The sequence below is a fragment of the Colius striatus genome, chromosome 1 (genome assembly GCF_028858725.1).
Source record: "Colius striatus isolate bColStr4 chromosome 1, bColStr4.1.hap1, whole genome shotgun sequence".
Lineage (NCBI taxonomy): Eukaryota > Metazoa > Chordata > Aves > Coliiformes > Coliidae > Colius > Colius striatus.
The window spans coordinates 147,963,860-147,985,185 of NC_084759.1; the positions used below are offsets into that span (position 1 = coordinate 147,963,860).

The following is a 21,326-nucleotide window of genomic DNA, read 5'->3' on the forward strand; positions in this document are numbered from 1 at the left end:
CTCTGTAGTTGGACGACGGCGGGGGATTTAAATGTAAACTGCCGGTGCAGTCTGGCAGGCACAGCCTTTACTAGAGCAGCAGGGGCCCGGCGGGAGCGGTAAGAGCTATCTCCAGGAGAGATGGGGGTGCCGCGCCAGGCTGGACTATGGCGAGGGGCGGCCCTGAGTTGGCCACTGCCCGGGGTTTCCAGCAGGAGAAGAGGGGCAGCGGTAATGGTAAAGTCCGCTCTTGAGGTCTAGGGCTTTGGGGCTTGTTTCGCAGCTTGAGCTATTGCTCTGGACGCTCGCTGCGAGTGACAGGTTTTGTCTCCTGGAAACCTCTCGGAGTCGGGCGAGGGAGGGAGAATGAGAAGCGCCTCCGGAGCAATTTTTGTCTGCCCCACACTGACCCTTACCTGCTCAGGTTTCGTTCTCTGTGGCCCATATCTTTTCTTCATATCAGCATAAAATAATAAAGTCGATTGTCCCCTTCAAACGTTTTTGAGAGTGAGTAATTGTAGTTGCTGTTGCTTATTACTTGATGGTCTCCTGTTTTCCTTTCATCGTTTTTCCTGATTGTACCAATCACCAAAAAAAAAACCCCACTGTAGACTGTACCTTAGCTAAGTGAAACAAGGGGAAAGGCTGTGTTTGTGTTCTGAAAATAAACGGTATGGGTATTACTCCTGTACTGACATTGCAGTGTTATGGAACCGTGTTTCAGGAAAGAAGAGGTTTAAAGAAGGCAAACTCCTTAAATAGTCTCATGTACCTGTGTTTTGATAAATGCAAGAAGGTTAAAAAAGCCAAAGCATGAAGCAGTCAAATTTGAAACTGAAAGTGCAACTCATTGCCAAAAGAATTAAGGGAAACAATGAATTATGGAATGGAGAAAAAAAGAAAAGTCATACTATATAAGTATAGGTTACTATATAGGTAACAAAAGCATTTTAGAGCTGTCTTTGTTACTACGTCTTAGAAATAAGAAAATCTCTTGTTTTCAGGTTTAAAATATTCTGATAGACAGTGGTCTGAATGTACAGTGTGTGTGGATAGTACAGAAGTTCTCTGAGGTGTTCAGAGGTGAAGGGCTGTTATGTTTGTGATACCACAAACATTTTCCAATGTACAGGGAAACCGAGGCATCTTCATGAAGGCTTGTCTTACATAAGCACTTTTAAACTCTTCATAGTTACTCTGCCATACTGAGGTGAGTCTCAGTAGAGATCTGGTGTAGTGGGAAGAGTTTTTTTCTAGGAACTGGATCTACAAGGAAGTACAATTATTGGAAGGTGAATACACACCTAGGCGTCTTGCATAAATGTGTTAATTTTAATTTATCTTAATTATTTCTGTCTTCTACATTAGACAATGACTGCTTTCCAGCAAAAACTTTTGAACTTGGTCAAGTGTTTCAGAAGACAATGGCATTTATTTTCAAGCTCTGAAAGGACTACTGTCTGTGGAGCAGACTGCATGCTGATGACACTGCAACTCTCAATGGCTGAAGTCAATAAACAGGTTGGCATTGTTTCAGTATGTTCTTGGTCTCAAACTTGGTTTTCTTACTTGACTGTTTGCTTAGGCATGTACTTGAAATGGCTGTTTTGGTCACTTCATTGTTGTTTTAACTGAAGATCAGGTGCAGCAAGGCACTAAAATTAATATGGTTAAGTACACAGTTGAATTATGCCTTGGAAAAGGAACTGCAAGACAGGTGGAAGAATGGAAGTATTTTAAGTGCATATCTGAGTTCTAAACTTTAATGTTAAATACTAGTGTGGCTTTGTGATTGTAAAACTTCTGTTTATTTCCATCAAATATTTCTCTTGTGCTATAAATTGAGGTGGGAGAATATAGAATTTGAGATGCTGCTTCTTTTTCTCAGCATTCCAAAAATATGAGTATAACTGCTTTGGTACAGACTGTGTGAGTTGTACTTGCTGCAGTCTGTTCTTGGCTGCTGTTTTTCCTGAGGTTTATCTGATGAAGACCTATATATGTAAGTTGTGAGTGTGCACCCACTATCACTAAGAAATCTATGGCCCTCTTTGCAGGTATACAAGAAGTGCCTGTTAAATGAACAGGAGACGTAAGCTTTAAGTGCCTCCATAAGAAGCACTGTTCTTATAACAGCTGGAACTTTGGGCATTAGCAGTCAGCTGAAACATACCAAAAACTGTTGCAACATGTAGTCACGACTTTGTATTTGTCTCATTTAGAGAATGATGAGAAAATCTAGAGATACTAGATCAGTTAGAAAATCTGAAGATACCTTTAGGGTCAGTAAACTTAACTGAGGAAAATAAGTTGCTGTTTTTGGAAGACTTGCCCAAGTGTTGCACAGTGAATTAAACATGTGGTACAAAACTTGAGTTAAACAAAACCAAAAACCAAACCAAACACCTACAACACAAAAAACCCCTAAAAACACACTAAAACCAATCTTTCAAACAAATGGAAAACAGTTTGTATGTGCCTAGTTGTGATGTGTTATTTTAAAAATTACCACTTGTACTGGAAGAAGCTTACATCTTGGAACAAATCTTTCCAAAACCGCTCTAACTGAATTTATTACCAGAAAAATCTTTGTCATCTGAAGTGTGCAGAACGGGGGATGTCTGTTGTCTAAATGTTAAAGATAAAACTGGTCAGTTCATCCCCACAGTAATAAACATTACAGCAGAAATATTAGAATCCCAAGATTCTACATTTCTACTTCATAGAATGTAACTCATTCCAGTTAAGATCCCAATGCCTCGTGTATATACCTATGTAGGAAATTATTGTGCACCAAAATTAAATCTTAGAGAAGTAATAAAGTTACCTTTGGAGGCAGTCACTGTTTGTTTTGTTTGTGATTCTCAAGGGAGAACTACAAATACTTTTCCAAAGCCAACTCTGGAAACTAAAACCTGTTGTTCTGTTGGATGCAAAAAATGTGATAAAGATGATATGATATGTGATGTGATAAAGACGATATTCTTATGATTCATTGCTACTTCTTTCCTAACAGCTTATAACAAGATCTTTTCTTTCCCCAGAGATAGTTTATTCCTTTTTCTCCTCTTTTTCTTCTCCAGCAAAGATTTCTTGACTCCAAAAGATTCTTTTCTTTCAAACATGATCTAACAAACAATAATTATTTTAAGCTAACTTACTTTTGAAATATACTGCTTTTACTTCAAATCTGAAGAAAAGCCAAATGCTCAAAACATTTTTCTGGTTCTATTGGTTGATCCGATAAGATAAATCAACTCTATATACAAACCTTGTGTTGCACATGGGGATTAAAACTATTTTAGCATTTACATGTGCTGCCTCTGAAGTTCAATTTCTTCAGTTGGTTGTCCATTTTTATGGTTAAAGTGTTAGTGTAAAATATGGCTTGTCTATCTTGTTCAGTACTGAAATGTCAAACTAAGATGCAGAGTTTTACAGTTGTAGGTGTGTCCCTTGTTAGGTTTCTGATTTAAGTATGATAATTTTGTATTAACATAACACCTGTAGAATAGAAGTCTCATAATAAAGTCAATTACTGAATGAAATCTTAACTGTACTAGTAGGCTATTGACCAAGTAGATGAAAAAAACCAAGCCTACCACAAACCCTATTCTCTTAGGAGCCTGGACAATTCTAATGGGTTTGGTATTTTAACCTTTGTCTATATCTGCAGTAGAAATAAAAAATACAAAGTTTTTTGAGAACTCCAGGAAAGATTAAAAGTCTCATAATTTATTAGTCTTAAATTTCACCATGAATAAGGGTAGCAAATATTGTGAAAAATATTGATCAAACAGCAAGTATGAAAGGAAAGAGCCCAGACACTTTGAATTCTCCTGAAAGCACCTTGTTTTGTTGCACAGTTGTAACCATGTGGTATAAAGACAAGTAGCAAATGATCTGTGGTGGAAGTTAATATCTTTTGCCTTGCCTGATTAGTACAGATCTGAAATCCAAGGATACTTTTAAGAATCTATCTTAAGGTTTGAAACAGAAATAACAATTTTTTTAAGTTGAGGTTCAATTGAGGGTAATTGCTTTAAGTTGGCTGTGTTTGCACCTGTGGATCAGAAGGGGTTGAAAGATAAGTCAATAGGACAAACAATCACTTGTCACTTTCAGACCATGCCTGTTTTAGCCAGTAGTGGGGGAAACTTTATATATTGTGTAAAACATTTAAATTCTCAGAATTGTCTTAAATCTTTGTAAATCTCTTTCAGCACTAGAACTGTAAGACTGGAGGAAAATGTGCTTCATTGTTGATTTTTAGAAATGTATTTTCCCTTTAGAAATTTGTGTTTATCTATGATTCCAGATGAAATCTGTTCTGGGGTGATTTAGTTCTACCCCGTGCTTTCATGAGTGCATTTTATACACTGGCTGAATATTATGTTCTGTTCAATATCTAGTATTTCTTGAAATGCTTGCTCAAATCAACTTGTTTCCATGTTGGCAAGTAAAGAAAAATGCAAAGTTTTTTTACAGCATTACTCCCTTAAACTGTTGCTTCTGTCTTCCTTTTGGTAACAAGGGATTCCTACCAACTCTGCAGTAACTTTATATGATGTGTTGCTTGTAACACACTGGAACAACGCTCCCAAGGTAAATTGCCTTCAGTATGTTTTATTTTTCACAGACCTGCAGAACTGTTGAGGTTGGAAGGGATCTCTTGAGGTCATCTTGTCCACTTCCCTTCCTCAAGTAGAGCTACCTAGTGCCAGTTGCCCAGGACCCATGACCAGATGCCTTTTAAATGTTTCTAAGGATGGAGACTGCATAACCTCCCTGAGCAACCTCTGCCAGTGCTCAGTCACCCTCACAGTGAAGAAGTATTTCCTGATGTTCAGAGGGAACCTTCTGTGTTTCATTCAGTGTGTGACTGATCTTACCGCTGAACAGCTTAAAGAGCCTGCCTTCATCCTCTTTGCACCTTCCTTCAGATGTTTATATAGATTGATGAGATTGTCTCTGAGCATTCTCTTTTCCAGCCTAAACAGCCACAGCTTTCTCAGCCTTTCCTCACATTTGAGATGCCCCTGTCCCTTAATCATCTTTGTGGATGAATTACTGGGCTTTGTTAGACTCTCTCCAGTATGTCATTGTGTCTTCCTCATACTGAGGAGCCTAGAACTCGACAAGATACTCATTTGTGATCTCACCTATGCTGAGTAGCCTTCTCTACAAGAGACATGCTCTTTCTTAGAGGGGAAAAAAAAAAAAGGAAGTTTTGTAGAAAAAAGATTGAAGAAATTAATATTTAATTAGATTTTTAAAAGCAAATGAAATACTGAGATTGTTCTACTGTCTTTCCCATAAGGCATCCTCCCTAGCTTATCAATATGATTTTATCCTTTCCCTCTAGCTTTCCTTCTATATAGTGTTACAGATTACCATTTTAAGGGTGGAAGGGAAAGCAAGAATGTGGTGTGTAGGTTTGTTTTGTTTTTTTTAAAGTAAGAGTGTACTAAATTTTGTATTTTGTTTTTATTACCACTATAGTTGATATTGTTGACTTCAGAAAATATTAGGTTGTTGCTTGCGTGAGTAAAATTTAGGATCTTATTGTTGCAACTACTGGCCCATAGAGTACTATAGCTCTCTGTTCCTATTTAAACAGAGCATACCACCCCACCTCTCAAAACAAAAAGTGTTAAGCCTCAAAGCAACTTTCTGTGCAAGGTATACTGGTATTATTCTAAGCTTGGGATATTAATCTGTAACTTCACTGTCTTTGCATCTGACAAATTACAATATAACAACTAACAGATGCTTATGTCCATACACTTTGGCTTATATGAGCCAGTTGCTAAATCTGTGAACAGCCCTATCACTGTTCACTGGAATGAGAAATGTATTCGAAAAGCTGCTTTATACTACTTTAATGTGCTTTATGTACTGTAGTTTGGTAACTTCTGTCTTCTACAAGAGCATACACAAGCAATGGAGGCTCAGCAGGACCAGAGGTGACACGACTGGAGAGTTGCACAGCTTGAGGGCAATGCCAGACAACAATACTGCACTCTAGGAGTATGCTTGAAAAGACTGAGACATCACCTGAGCAGTAGCTAAGCACAGCAGTGACCATTTGTTTGGGGAAGGCAGGAGAGAAAATGATATTGCTGAAATACATGTCACTGTATGGTTTTGTGGTTTTTTTTAAATTTTGTCAAAATAGAAACTCCTTTGCAATGCAGGTAGCCCTAGAAAGATTTCAATACCTGCCAGATATTAAAAAATTATCTCTAGGCATGGCATGTTGCTACTGAATGTCAGACATTCTAAAATGACACCAAGGAAACTTAATATACTGCACTATCAAGAAGTGAAGATGCTTTATAATACTTTAGTATTTCTATACCTATGAAACAAAATATTTGCAACGTGTATCACAGAAGGAAAGGAACATTGACTTCATTAACCTATTAGTCAATTGGCATATGCTTACTGCAAAACACCACATGATTTTTTTTAAAATTAATTTTAAAAACAGAGGACTGACAAATTGACTGTATAAGTAGTAGAATACACTCTCACAGTGAGCACTTGATCATGAAGGTTAATAGCTGGAGTGTAATTTTATTTGGATTTAAAATATTTTTGTAGCACTAATATAAAATTTTCTAATCTCTGAAGACCTCAGTCTGATGAGGGAAGGTTTTGATTTATTGGATACCATATTGACGTTGTACTTTAACTTGGTACTCGTGGAGGATGATCTTGTTTCAAAACAAAGTGAGAAACATTTTTTTTTTCCCTTCAACCTACTGCTGTTTTGAACTGTTTAGATTGGGTTGTAGTCTGATTATGTGGGGTTTTTTTTTGAAGGGCTGATATGGAAACAAGTGCTTTTCAGGAAACGTGCCATTTAATTTTTTGGTAATCTGTGAAACACCTTGGAATTTAGTAGTGCTGAATTGGCATAACCCATATACAAATTAGAAGGCAAAAAAGGTGGTCTGAAAGTCATATGCATAGGCTCTCTTTCATTTTTACTCCTGCTTATTTGTCTAGGCAGTATCAAAATAATTTACTTTCAAAACCTTGGAATTTTGTGTTTAACTAGGTCTGTTGGGAAAATTGTGCTGAGTAGACTGGAACCCTACGGGAGGGGTCTTTTGAGCTGGAACAACTTATAGAGTCATACTTAAATTATTTATGTTGCTCCTGACCTGGTTTTGAGTTCAATTTTGTATTCAATTGCTAATGGTGACTGTAGGTAATAATTTTTTCCCCATTAAAAGTGCTTAATGTGAAAATGTCATGAAATAAAACCTTTGCAAGTTATGGAAGTTTTCTATCATTATTGACAAAACAAAGTGAGGCTTGTTAGTCAGCTGCAGGGCATTTATATCATGTTGCATAATGAATTACATGACCATATAGTACTGGGGGTTTTTGCTGCTTTAGATAGCAGTAGTATGCACTCTGTTTCTTTGGTGAAAACTGAAAAATTTGCTACAGTTGCAAAATTATTTATTGCATGTATTCTGAGGCTTAACTGAAATAGAAGGACTTTGGCTGAAAAAGTTTTAACAGCATGAAGTGGGGACTGGTATGTAGATTAAAGTGCAGGGTGTGGATGAGCATTGAGTAGCCTAGTGAAAAAGGAGGGGATAAAAGTTAGTAGCAAGGAAGTTGAAGATTTTAGGGGAAAGAAGAAGTGGGGAGGAAATTGACATTAGGAGGTAGTAGTACATGGTAAAGTGGAATGGGAACGCCAGCAATAAACATGGCTATTAGAAAACAGATTGTGATGGATATTGGATAAAACACTAAGATTTGGGAACGAGGTAAAGAGATGCACAGAATATAATGAGGTATGGATGGGTGTCTAGGGAGACGAGCAAATCCTAGCTAGAGTTTTGGAAAGATGAAGAACAGTATCAGAGTGAAAGTGGTCAAGAGGAAAACAATGAGATTAACAGGTAATTAGTGAATAAAGGACCAAATTTTGAATTAGAAGCCAGAAATATTTGTACAGTCCTGTATTTCCAACCTTGTATTTTGTCACTGTTACCTTGAACTCAATCTCAAGCAGACTTCTACTGTTTTCATGCGTGTAGCTTGCATTGCAGGGATTGAAATTGATTTTTTTTTTTTATTTCCTCACCATTGCAGTCTTTAAACACTGACAATACACTGGCAGCCACAGGAGATGGGCTCAGATTTCTTGATGTTCTCTAATGTGAAGATGTTAAAAGTTATTTTTAAAACTATGTTGAATACAAAACATGGTATTTTTGCTTTTTTTCTGTTAGCATCATGGAGACTTCACAGTATCACTTAGTGATGTGTTGGAAACTTGGAAATATTTGTTATATGACAAACTGGGACTATCATATGAAAACATGAGAGAACCTGAAAATTATGATGATCTGAAAAAAGCCTATCACACCTTCTTAGCAAGAAGCAGTATGTTAGATCTAATAGACATATGTCAGAAGTGTTACGGTCTTGGACTTGTATCTGAAGATGAGAGCATAGAACCTGTAAGTATTTTGTTGGCTTGACCTCTGATATTGTTTTGACATGTTTTTAATTACAATTATGGGTTTGTGACACTCCTAAATATACATAGGATCTCTGAGTGATTCAGGGGTTACTTTGAGAAGAAATTACTTTGCTCTTCTATTGGGGAAGCAGATGAGTTGAATTACTACATCTTTTAAAGAGATCCTAAATTAATTCAAGTTATTTCTTTGTATTGTCCTACTGTATGGATGAATCCCACAGCTCTTCAATGAGTATATCACTCTTACCAGAAACAGAACTGAAAAATGGATCATAGAGATTTAATAAGACTGTAACAAAGCTCAGTGATTAACTCTTGTTATGGAGTTCTGTTTTTTTGTTGACATACAGACAAAATATTTTTAATGATTATCTTAAAACCACCATGTTTTTAAAAGCAAAAAGTTCCCTATACTCTCTGTAGTTCCATGTTGGATTTTTCCAGAAGCCAGAAGAGGTTTCACTTCAGCCACTCAGTCAGCAGCTCAGAAATCAGCAGTTTATTCCAGCTCAGATGTTGTTATGACAGTACATGTGTGAGGCTGCACTCTAGGCTAGAGAAGTCTGGTGTGTATTCCACCCTTGCACGATGAAAGTCTATGGCAAATGAATTTGAATAATTTCGATTTTGTTGGATAAAAATATATGTAAGTAGCAATTAAGATAAGTTTGAATCATTAGCAATCCATGGGATTTTATTTGATTCTGTATTCTCTAGAGCATAGAAAGGTCAAAAGACAAAGGATATTGATACTGTAAGGAATGTTGGATGTAGATGCATGTTTCTAGCTTCTAATGAAAATTTGAGATGAATTAATTGTCTGCTTTTACTACTCACTTTCAGCATTACAGACTTAAATTACTGTATTTCATCTTCTGAATTTGATGTATGTTTAATTTGACAGTCATTTTAATATGCGAAAAAGCTGTATCAGTAACTTAATATTATATGAACTGAGGTATATTATGAATGATATATATATACAGATATATATATACATATACACACACGCATATACTATGAATTACTAGTTACAGCATGACTAAAACTGTTTACCTTCCAGTTTTAGTAAGAATTAAAAGCTTTTTGCATGAGGAAGTGGTCAAATATCAGAATAGATTGCACAGAGAGGAAACAAAATTTCATCTTTGTAGATATTAAAAACTTGGCTCAACACGTCACTGAACATCTCGGTTAAACTGGTCCTGTTTCAAGCATGGTTTTGTACTAGATGATCTCTATAGATCCTCTTGAATTACTGTATGATTCTACAAGAATGCTTTTAAATAGCTTACATACTTCCTTAAGGGTTCAGACCTCCACTCAAACACTCTTGTGATTATTAGACACAAAAGAGATTTTAAGGAAAACTGAAGTTTAGGAAGGACATGGAAACTGCAACTTCGGAAAGAAAAAGTTTTGCTTTGTTTTATTTTTTTTTATGGGGAAGATGGAGAGCAGGAGTAGGTTAATGAGCTGTTCCTAAACGTGGTACAATGTATTATATATTCTCCAAAACACAAGCAGCTGCTTTTAATGCAAATGTTTTGAGATATGTAAATTTACATCTTGCACCTCATTTCCCTATGAAAACAGTTGTACTTTTAGACTAAAGCTAGATGTATGTTGTAAGGGCTGTGTTACCCTCAAAACACAGCAAACTGGTGGAGACATAGTTTCACCAGGTTTTAATGTTGTTTTTTCTTTCCAGTCATCTTCATATTTAAGTTTATTCTAGTATCTTTATTAAAGGTTCAACTGTTGGAATTTCTTTCTGGCGTAATGAATGTACAAGAAAATAATGGTTTGATTCTTTCTACTCCTACACCAGTCAACAGACAGGGTCAAGAGAATGCGAAGGTAAAAATTATTTCTGTGTCTTTTGTAATGTTCTGTATATATTGAAGAGATGAAATATAAGTTTCCTTTTCAAATGATTGTTATTAAAGTATTGCTGATTTATAAAACCACTACACGTGTATTCAAACTCTGTGTCACTTGAGTATATTGTAGGTGTGTGTATGGAGCTAAGTGCAGACACTTAATGTAGACTTAATCTTCCTTGAAACAAGAGGGAATAATTTTTTTTTTCTCCAATTACACTGTCACTTAACTAAGAGTTAAATGATTTTCCCAATGCATTGAGGTGAAGCAGTAAGTGAAGTAAACATTGACTTTTATTTTCTTAGCTTGTACTCCTGTGCATACGGAAGAAATCTAAATAGCCACGGTAGTGGTAGCTGTAGCAAAGCAAATAAATTTGTCCTACTAGAGGACCTGAGGACTTTCTGGGAATACTAGATTCTTTCTTTTCACCCTTTCAATCCCTAAAACAAGAATCAGAATACTATATAGCAATGCTTGAAATGCTGGAGCTTTAGTCATTTGTAAACTTGCTTTTTTCATTATAAGTGGTAACTTCAATTCACTATTTGGATACAACAGAGTATTTCTAAACAAGAGAATATATTCTGAACTGAGGTTCTCCCCTACTGTTCACCAGGACTCTCAGGTCCCTTTCCCCTGTACTACTCTCTAACAGTTCATTTTTCAACCTGTACTGGTACATGAGTTGATTCTTTCCCAGGCGCAAGACTCTGCAGTTGCCCTTGTTGAATTTCATTAGATTTCTCCCTGCCCAACTCTCCAGCCTATCCAGGTCTTGGTAAATGGCAGCACAGCCTTCTGGGGTCTCAGCCACTCCCCTCAGTTTAGTCTCATCAGCAAACTTGCTGACAGTGCCCTCTGTTCCCTCAGCAAGGTCATTAATTGAATGTATTGAACAGTGCTGGTCCCAGCACCATCCCCTGATGGACTCCACTAGATACAGGCCTTGAACTACACCCTGTCACAGAGATCACCACTCTCTGCCTTCTTCCCTTCAACCAGTTAACAATCCACTTCACTACCTGATCATCCAGCCTACACTTTCTCATTTTTGATGTAAGGATGCTGTGGGAGGCAATGTCAAATGCTTTACTGAAACTGAGATAAACCACATCCACTGAATTACAACCATCTATCCACCTGGTTACGTCTTCATAAAAGGCTATCAGGTTGGTCAAACATGACTTCCCCTTGGTAAAACCATGTTGACTGCTCCCAATTACCTTCCTGTCCTTTAAATGCCTGGAAACAGCTCCCAGGATAAGTTGTTCCATCACCTTTCCAGGGATGGAGGTGAGGCTGACCAGTCTGGAGTTACTTGGGCCCTTGTTCTTGCCGTTTTTGAAGACTGGAGTGACATTTGTTTTCCTCCAGTCCTCAGACACCTTTCCTGTTCTGCATGACTTACTAAAGATGACGGAGAGTGGTCTGGCAATGACTTCTGCCAGCTCTCTCAGCACCCTCAGGTGCATCCCATCAGGGCCCAATATAAACAATTACAATACTATATTTTGGCTAGATGGGTGGAGCTGGGTCACAATTTATGACCAAACTCAATCAGTGGAGTTTCTGAATTCCTCTGGAAACCAAGGGAGAAATTACTGAATCTGATGCAAAGCTGGCAAGTTGTTTAAAATCTTATCCTCTTTGAAGTTAATGTCAAATCCTTCTGTGGTTTAATAGTACTAGTATTTTGCCTAGGGATAGAAAAAAATGTTGGTGAAGAGATTTCTAAGTAGAAATGGATAGCTAGTTTTAATAGCTAGAAATCCAACCCCCAAATATTTTGTGAATATTTAAGTACAGTAACTTTAACATGTTAATCATGCTTTCTTTTGCCAATACTTCCAGAATTTCCATACAAAAGCAGCATTTTGAAATTATGCAAGGTGAAATTTTTACTCCTCCAAAAATCGTCTTGGTATATATTTAATTAGCTTTACATAAAGGAATATAATTTTGCAGAGGGATGATCTGTTTGTGTGGTGCTTTCTTTTACAGGTGACAATCCTGGCAAGGAAGTATGTGTGTTCATATTTAAGCCTATTGGTGAATTCTAAAGATGATCTGGCACTAGCTCATATTCTAAATGTTCCTGACAGAGGACTTGGTAGAGAAGCCTTCACTAAGCTAAAACATGCCTCTCAGATGAAAAAAATGTCCATCTTCCTGGTATGTGTCTCAAATGAAACTTGCTGTATATCAGAGGCAATGAAATAGATCAATAAACATAAAATGTTGGTTTAATCTCATATGCAAGAAACATTTGCAAAGGCAAATGCCACTATAAATGTTGTTTCATGGTTTCTATATGAAAAAGTGGATACTTGCTTGATTATGGGGGCTAAAGATGCACACAAAAATATTTTTGTATATATGTACATCTAGAGCTCTAACCTATGGTATCTTGGAAACAGTCACCAAGACTGTTCATCCCAAACAGTGACTGAAATCCTGAAAAAAAGTTAGTATCTTAAACATGAATATAAGATATGCTCTTTATTATTGCCTTTAAAATTTATGTTGGTAGATAGTATGAAGTGAGGTCATGGGTATGCATATCAAAGAGAAAAGACAATGGAAGAAAAGATGACATTAGACTAGATGTTGCTGCTTACCAAATACTTCTAAAAGTGTCTGTAGAGAGTTAACCCTGGCTAGATACCAAGTGCTCACCAAAGCTACTCTATCACTCCTCCTCCTCAACTTGACAAGGGAGTAAATATAACAAAAAGCTCATGGATCAAAATAAGAACAGAGATCATTCAGCAGTTACTATCGTGAACTCGGGGGAAAATTGTTGCCCCTCAGCCTGGGTTTTCTCTACCTCTTCCCTACAGCAACACTGGGAGACAGGGAATGGGGGTTTCAGTTGATTCATCACATGTTGTTTCTGCTGCTCCCTTCTCCTCAGGGGTAGGAGTCCTCTAACACTTCCACTGCTCTAGTGTGAGGTCCCTCTCATGGGGGACAATCCTCCATGAACTTCTCCAACATGGGTGTTTTCCATAGGCTGGAGTTTGTCACAAATTGCTCTAGGGTGGGTTTCTTCCATGGAGTGCCTTCTTTCAGGAACAGACTGCTCCAATGTGGGTCCCCCACAGGGTCACAAGTCCTGTTAACAAACCTGCTCCAGTATGGGCTCCTCTCTCTATGCATGCACTGTCTCTACCAGGAACCTGCCCTAGTGTGGCACCTTCTCTGGCGTGGAGTCCTCCCTGGGCTGCAGGTGGATCTCTGTTGCCCTGTGGCCTCCGTCGCTGCAGGGGCAGGGCCTGCCTTAGCACAGGCTGCAGTGGATCTTCCACTCTGGTGGCTGCAGCACCATATATACTCCTTCAGACCTTGATGCCTCTTACATATCCTCACTCCACCCTCCAGCTGCTGTTGCACATCCATCACAGAGGTACTACCGCCATTGCCAATTGGTTTTACCTTGGCCAGTGGTGGGTCTGTCTTGGAGCTTGTATCGGCTCTTATTGGACAGACAGAAGAAATTTCTAACAGCTTCTCACAGAAGCCACCCCTGCAGCTTCTCTGCTACCAAAACCTTGTCACACAAACCCAATACAGCAATGCAGTTAGATTAAATATCACAAATCATGTTAAATAAATAAAATTAAATAAATTTCACAAATCAGTATTAACAGTAACAAAAACAAGCCACTAACAATGCATTACAATGCATTTCAGTATTAAAGTCCTGTAAATGTTTTGGTTAATTAGTAAAAGAGCTTTTTTTCTGTACACTTGTTAAACTGAGACATCTAAAACCTAAAGTGTTCTGTGTAAAAATTGCTTTTCTTGGAGCAACCTGATGAGAAGCCCCTGCCTTTGTCATGTGCACTGGAACAGAGGCCAAAATTTGAAAGGGCAATGTTGCATTTTTTTTTCAGCTTTTATTCAGAATTTGAGGAGGGTAATGCTTTCCAGTCATTTGTGGCTTGATCAGTCTTGAAATACTCTTAAAGATGTGGGATATTGCTGTGCACTTTATTCTCAAAGGCACAGAGCTAGAAAAATACCCTCAAGACAGTGGTTTGCCCTTGTACAGGAGCGTAAAAAGCTACTGCATCAATATGTGTTGCTCAGAGAGACTTGTTACTAAAGAGTAGTTTGGTATGTGAGGTGCATTTGTATTTACAGTAGTTATAGTCATCTCAAAAATAGTTGGAATAAGATGAGTAAGAATTCTTTCTCCAAAGAACCACTGTAGTCCTTCATATTTGAAATAATCAAGTTTTGCGTGCATGGTGGCCTCAGTGCAGACAACAGCAGACCAAGGAAAAACAGTATGGGTATGTAACAGTCACTAAAGCAGTTGCATTCTCAGATTTTTATTGTTGAATAAATATGGAAAATTTGTGAAATCTCAGTTCCAGAGTTAATTATTTTAGCTCCTAATGCTCTGTTAACATTGTATAAAAAAACCCCTATGTGTTTAGACTGGATTTATTACCTCTTCCTCATATTTGCCAGAGGGGAAACTTCTCTACTGTGTAAAGAAGTCTTCTTTTCTGGCATCTGGGTCTTGTAGAAATCTTGCAAAGCCAGAATATTTTCCTTTGGGAAGGCAAGGTCCTATGAACAGTACTTGATCCACAGGAAATCTTTAACACAAAGGCAGGAATACTGGCAAGTTTACTTTCTTTCCTAGAGTAATTGTAGTCCCAAGAGCTTTATGACTTAGCTGCACACTCTGAAACTGGAATTTTAATGTAGAATTAATAGTACTGCATCTGTATCAAGTGTAGTGGATTGTTATCTTTTACCTTTCTGGAGAATTGCTAAGCTTTTTATTCCAACTTTTGCCTTAAATTTTGTAGTTGTCCTCTAAGGTGTACTGTTCTTGGGACACCTTGTTTTTAGTGTCCTTACAGCATATAAAAATGTATGGAAAATTCCAGAATTGTGTACCTGTGATAATAGAAGCCTTAATTGTCAGAAGTTTTCAGAAGCTTTCAGTATACTTTATTCTTATTTGCACTTCTGAAAAGAAATATACTAGTGAAGTCAACTTTTTCATACTTATGCTGAAATTATTCTTGAGTCATAAACAGTCCTCTGAATGTCAGATTAGTTCTTGTGAGGTCAGCAGGAGCACTTAAACAGCCACAACAAAAAATCTATACTTCGTGTAAGTAAAGTTTTTTCTAAGCTGTCAAAAGGCCAATCTAAATATCAAATCAACTGGGTCATTTTTGCTTTGGCTTGTGTGTTAGTGGGTTTTTTTTAATTACTTCTGCATTATTTGTGTATTGATCTTGTAAATATTTATAGTAATAAGTACAAAGCTTGCCATTAAGAGGTATTTTATTGATTTTAGTTAAATTATTTCTGCTATCGACATTTGTTATACACTGCTTGCAAGTCTGTAGGAGAGACACACTCCATCATGTGTACATTTTGAATATGTCTGAAAGTTTCATATTTGAATACTTGTTCCAATAGATGGCAACGTCTTTTATCCGAACTGTAGAACTTGGAGGAAGAGGCTGTGCATCTTCATTATTTGATCCTTTAAGAGTCTATGTAAAGGGACTTTCAAACCTTGTTAATTTTATTGACAAGCTGCAAGAAATTGTTGGAGAAGTCTTAAATCCAAGGTAATGTGATGTTTTTGACCCATTGAGCCCCTTTTTTTTTTCTTGTGTGTGTCTCTTGGAGGTGAAACAAAATCTAATCACTTATTTAATAATACAGAGTAAAGATTTAAGACTTACACCTCATTAGAAAATATAAACAATTGAAAAACAATTCGGGAAAGGTTATAGATTTTTGAGGTTATTTTTTTTATTACATGTTTACCAAATCAGTGTACATATGGCTGTTTGGTTAGTTCCCCAGTCATAAATGAACTTCCAAAGATTTCAGTGTTGTAGGTCTGGTAAGTATGTAAACTGATATGTTCTTTACTTCTTGCTTGTTAGTTGCTTCCTTTTTGTCATTTCATTGTATAGACCCTTACAGAAAGGAGACTTTTAAAAAAATTTTCTGATGATAAATGATGCAATTGGTTATTTAGCATTTCTATTCTTTTTAATTATATAAGCATAAGATTTTTTTTCTTGGGAAGGCTCTCATGAAGTTATAAATTTTGAATGTTTTTGAAGACATGAAGTTAGTCTTTTGGGCAGGCTTATAAATGGGAGATTAATTAGGGAGAACTCTGTGTGACACAGGAATTGAAGTGCTGGCATAAATACAGAGAGAAATCTAGTAAACATTATAGAAGTCAATATTTTTTTTCTTTTATAACTGATAACTTTTCAATACAAAACTTCAGCAAATCAGTTGAATAGTTCTCTTGATACTAAGGAACTTTTTTAGTTTGAGTCTAATCCACCTAGTTGAAAAGAAAATTTTATAAGCAAACTATAAGCATTTAAATTACTGTTCAGACTGCATTGAAGATTCAAGTGGGAAGTATTTCTGAAGTTGTTTTGCAGTCTTGTTTTATTTTTAAGTCCTGTTTCAACATCCTGGATGCCAGAAACATGCTGTCTATGCTGATGGTTAAAGAAAGCTTTTAATTTGACATCTAATGTGTGTTGTTTCTTTATTTAAATACTGTCTGGCACTGTACTTTGATAAAAATGAGAAATGAGAAAACATTTATGTGCATAAGCTTACTTTTTAGGGTGGAAAGATCACCTTTTTTCAGGTATGTACAGTTCAGCAAAGCGCAACATAGAACACTACATCTTGTTAATTGCCCTTCTATTTGAAGCAGGTTAGAAAAAATAACGTGGGATAGTTTGCTGTTTATTCTGTTGCTTTCTCTGCTGTACCTGCTGTCCCATTTGTTCTATAAATCTTGTTCATGTCAAATTCTGGTATTTTTGTTAGGTCGTATGTATACATATAGAAGTTTTTGGTTGTATTACTGACCAGAATTGAAGTTTACTGTACTGTGGGTTTTCTAGCATCTTTCATAGTCTATATGTAAAGAGCACTTTGCTTATGATGTAAGATACTAATGTTGTTTTTATATATGTTTCTGTATAGTATAAATATATCAGTCTTCCTTAGTCTGAAGTTGTCAAATATTATAGAACTAGTATACAGCTTAGAAACTGTAAGGGTCACAATATTGGTGATCAAACAGATATTTATTTACCAAACTTACCAAATTGAATTGTGAATTCTAGAAGATGCAGTTTTATGTCAGAAGTCTCTCTAGTTCTGTTACTACAACAATCTAATGAGTAGAAGAAAAAAAGCAACAGTATAGCAAAAGTTTCAGTTCTTTAGTGGTTAGAAGCCTGCTGAGAAATCTAAAAGCAAACTAGACAACTTATCTGCAGTATTGCTGCTTCTCTGCTGTAGAGATTAACCAAGCTGCAAAACCCAGGTCTCTATTTGCCATGCCACAAGAAAAATGCGGTATTTTTGCTTGTTTACTTAATGATTAGAAGTGTGTTATTTCAGTTTCATCATGTTACAGTAGAGAACTTATGAAATTTGAACTTGTATAAAATACAAAGTAGCCAAATAAATATCAGGTCATTGTGGAATATGTGTTGGGAACCGGCTTTCTTTGTATGTCTGAGACAAGTGCCTTTGTTTTGGAAACCTAGAAACTGAATTGAAGATGTTGGGCAATGATGGGGTATGCTTAATATTTTGAACATAGTAGAAGATATGGTACAATTAAGTATCTGCTAGCCTGTGGAGAATAACAAAAATACATTTTTCCCATCCCCATTCATTTGTCTAAGAAAGTGAAAAGTAGATGAAATGAGGGAAGAGAAAGCTGTCAGAGTGGAAATCTAATGAAACTATGATGATTTGATTCAAGTATGACACAGTGTGTAAGCAGACTTGATAGCAAGAGAAATAGAAAGGTATATTGAACTTTGGTGGTTTCAGGGTGTATTCATGGACCAGAGCAAACATTCTTGCATGTCTCTTTAGTTTTGAAATAGTTCTTTTCTTATTCTCATTTTCCAGATATCTTAAGTTTAGAAATAAAATCACTAGTTTTCAAGAACCAGTAGTATGAAAATTCCGTAAAGTTTGAGGATGCTGCAGAACTTGTAACTCTAAAGCCATTTACAGATCCTGTAATATAAGACTTAGACAATATTTATGCTATAAATAGAGAGCTTGGATGTTCTACTTCTTGTGCCTGTTTCTTGACAAGAAACACATCAATGGTGCATTTGTCAGTAAAGTGAGTGACCACACACCTGAGGATCTGGAAACTCTTTTCTGTTGGTATAAATAAAAAAGTGCACTAGTAATCTATCATTCTGAAAATCATTCACTCTTAGGCCAGGCAACAATGCCTTTATTGTCTGGAAAGAATTTATTCTGTTTTTGGAGTTTGTAAAAGGTATGTGTGACCTAAAACTGAACGATGGAAAAACATTTGTCTCACTGTTTATTGCACTTCTTGATTCATATATATATAAATATATATATTTATATATCTCTGTGTGTGTGTAGGCATATGTATATATATATATTCTTGAAAAGTCCCCACAGATTCTGTAGAGTAGCAAAGTTGGTAGATGGGCAGTAACTGTTCCGGAGTTGGGCCCTGCCATGTCTGTCAGCAGTGACCACTAGGTGACACTATTGCACAGCTCACGCTGGTAGCAGTTGGACTCTGACGTTACCCGCATTGTTTATTCAAAACATTTGAGCGAGCGTGATGTTCTGGAGTGGGTGTTAATTTCAGGTCCGTGAGCAGTCTTCTACAGTCAATCGTAGAAGTTAAACAGCATGACTTGATCACGCATGTGAGTTACTGCATTACAGAATCTCAAGGGCTGGAAGGAACCTTGAAAGATCATCTGGTCCAATCCCCCTGCCGGAGCAGGACCTCCTAGAATAAGTCACACAGGAGCTCATCCAGGGGGATTTTAAATGTTTCCAGAGAAAGAGACTCTACAACTCACCTGGGCAGCCTGTTCCAGTGCTCCATTACCCTCCGAGTGAAGAAGTTCTTCCGTATGTTTCTTTGGAACCTCTTATGTTCCAACTTGTACCTGTTGCCCCTTGTTCCTATCATTGGACATCATTGAGAACAGCCTGGCTCCATCCTCCTGACATTCACTTTTTACATATTTGTTAAAAAAAAAAAAAAAAGCATTGAGCTTTCCCTTGACAAGGAAGATGTTCTTCCTTATGTGTTGCTTTTGTGAAGCTGTGATTGCATCTGGAAATGCAGTAGTATTTTGAGTGAGAAGAAAGAATATGAGACTTTATTTGATCTTGTGCTGAATGTCAGAGTTAATTGGACAGCATTCACACAATCCTAGAGTTTTGTGGAAAAAAAAAATGGATGGAAAATTGTTCAAGTGTGTGCAAGTGCATGCAAAGCATTGTCTTAGGAGTCCTTAAAATTAGGATCATAGAATAATTCAGGTTGGAAAGAACATAAAGTTTTTGGTCCAACGTCCTCCTCAAAGCAGGGTCAATTATGGGGTCAGCCTAGGTTAATCAGTGCTTTATCCAGGCAAACTTTGTGCAATCTCCATCCTTGGAGGTTTTCAGTCTCCCTCTTGGTATCCTGTTCCACTGCTTGAGTGTCTTCATAGTGAAAAAAAAGCTTTTTTTTTTTTCTTTATATTGAGTTGGGACCTCTCTTGTTTTCGTTTATGCCTGTTGTGTATATTCCTTCCAGTAACTGCCAACACAAGAAGCCTGGCTCTCACTTCTTGGTTACCTTCTTGTAGGTATTGGAAAGCTGTTAGTAGATTCCCCCTGAAGCCTCTTCTCCAGAGTGAACAAGCTGTTCCCTTAGCTGCTTCTTCCAGGCCATGTCTCCCTGACCATTTTGGCAGCCCTCTGCTGAACTTACTCCAGTTTATCAGTGTCTTTCCTGGACTGGGAAGCCCAAAACTTAATGCAGTATTCTGAATTTGATCCAGTGAGTACTGATTAGAGGGATAATCATATTTCTCAGACTACTGGCTATGCTACTGTCAATCCAGCCAAGGATACTGTTGGCCTTCTTTGCTGCCAAGGCACACTCCTGGCTCACAGTTAGCTTGCTGAATATGCACCAACTCCCAGGTTCTTTTACATAGAGCTGCTCCCCAGCCTGTATCATTGCAAGGGGTTATCCTTTTCCAAGACTTTGCATGTCCTATTGAATTTCATATGGTTCCTGTCAGCTCATTCCTCCCATCTGTTTAGGTGCAACTCTGCCTTCAAGCACATTGACTATTCCATCCAATTTGGTGTAATCTGCAAACTTGATCATGTATGTTTATCACTGTGTTACTGCCAAAGTTATTTAAAAGAAACAAAATAGTTTCCAGGATAGGCCCCTATGGTACTTCATTTGTTATTGGCCTCCAGATACAGTACAACAGATTCACTACCTTCTGAGCCTGATTATCCAACCAGTTTGCAAAACATCTAGTTGTATATCCATCCAGACTATAACTTCTATGTTGAGATTATTTTCTGACAGTGTTGAAAGCCTTGCTACATACAAGGTAAATAACACCAACCATTCTCCACTGGTCTGCAAAACCAGTTACTTTATTATAGGAGGCAAACAGATTTGTCAGGCATAATTTACATTTGTAAATCCATGCTTACACTTACCAGCCACCACCTAATCCTTCACGTGTTTTGTCAGAGGACTTTTTACATTATCTTCTCAGGGAACAAAGTGAGGCTGGTGAACCTGTGGTTTCCCAAACTGTCCTTTCAGTCTTATTGCAAACATTTCTTTTTCTCCATTTAAGGACCTCCCCTGATCACCATGACTTTTCAAAGGTGGCATAAAGTGGCCTCGTGGGGACATCAGACAGTTATATTAGTGCACTTGGATATATCCCAGTTAGTTCTATGATCTTATATGGGCTCAGTTCTGTCAAGTAAACCCTGCCTTGATCTTTATATAGCACTGTCAGTTCTCCTCTTGGAGGAGAAAGAAAACTTAGAAAACTTTCTCCTAAGAAAGCTTTTCTCTTAGAGAAGA

General features: G+C 37.2%; 1 protein-coding gene across 1 annotated transcript in view; it reads left to right on the plus strand.

Moving 5' to 3' along the window:
- Positions 1 to 13: 13 nt before the first annotated feature.
- Positions 14 to 21,326, plus strand: part of PARPBP (PARP1 binding protein) — a 51,295-nt gene continuing 29,982 nt past the window's right edge. Inside the window, exons 1-6 of the mRNA XM_010196177.2 lie at positions 14 to 98; positions 1,348 to 1,500; positions 8,241 to 8,471; positions 10,247 to 10,354; positions 12,383 to 12,553; positions 15,833 to 15,987. Of these exons, the coding sequence (XP_010194479.2) occupies positions 1,351 to 1,500; positions 8,241 to 8,471; positions 10,247 to 10,354; positions 12,383 to 12,553; positions 15,833 to 15,987 (815 nt within the window). The 5' untranslated portion in view covers positions 14 to 98; positions 1,348 to 1,350. The remainder of the gene's footprint in view (positions 99 to 1,347; positions 1,501 to 8,240; positions 8,472 to 10,246; positions 10,355 to 12,382; positions 12,554 to 15,832; positions 15,988 to 21,326) is intronic.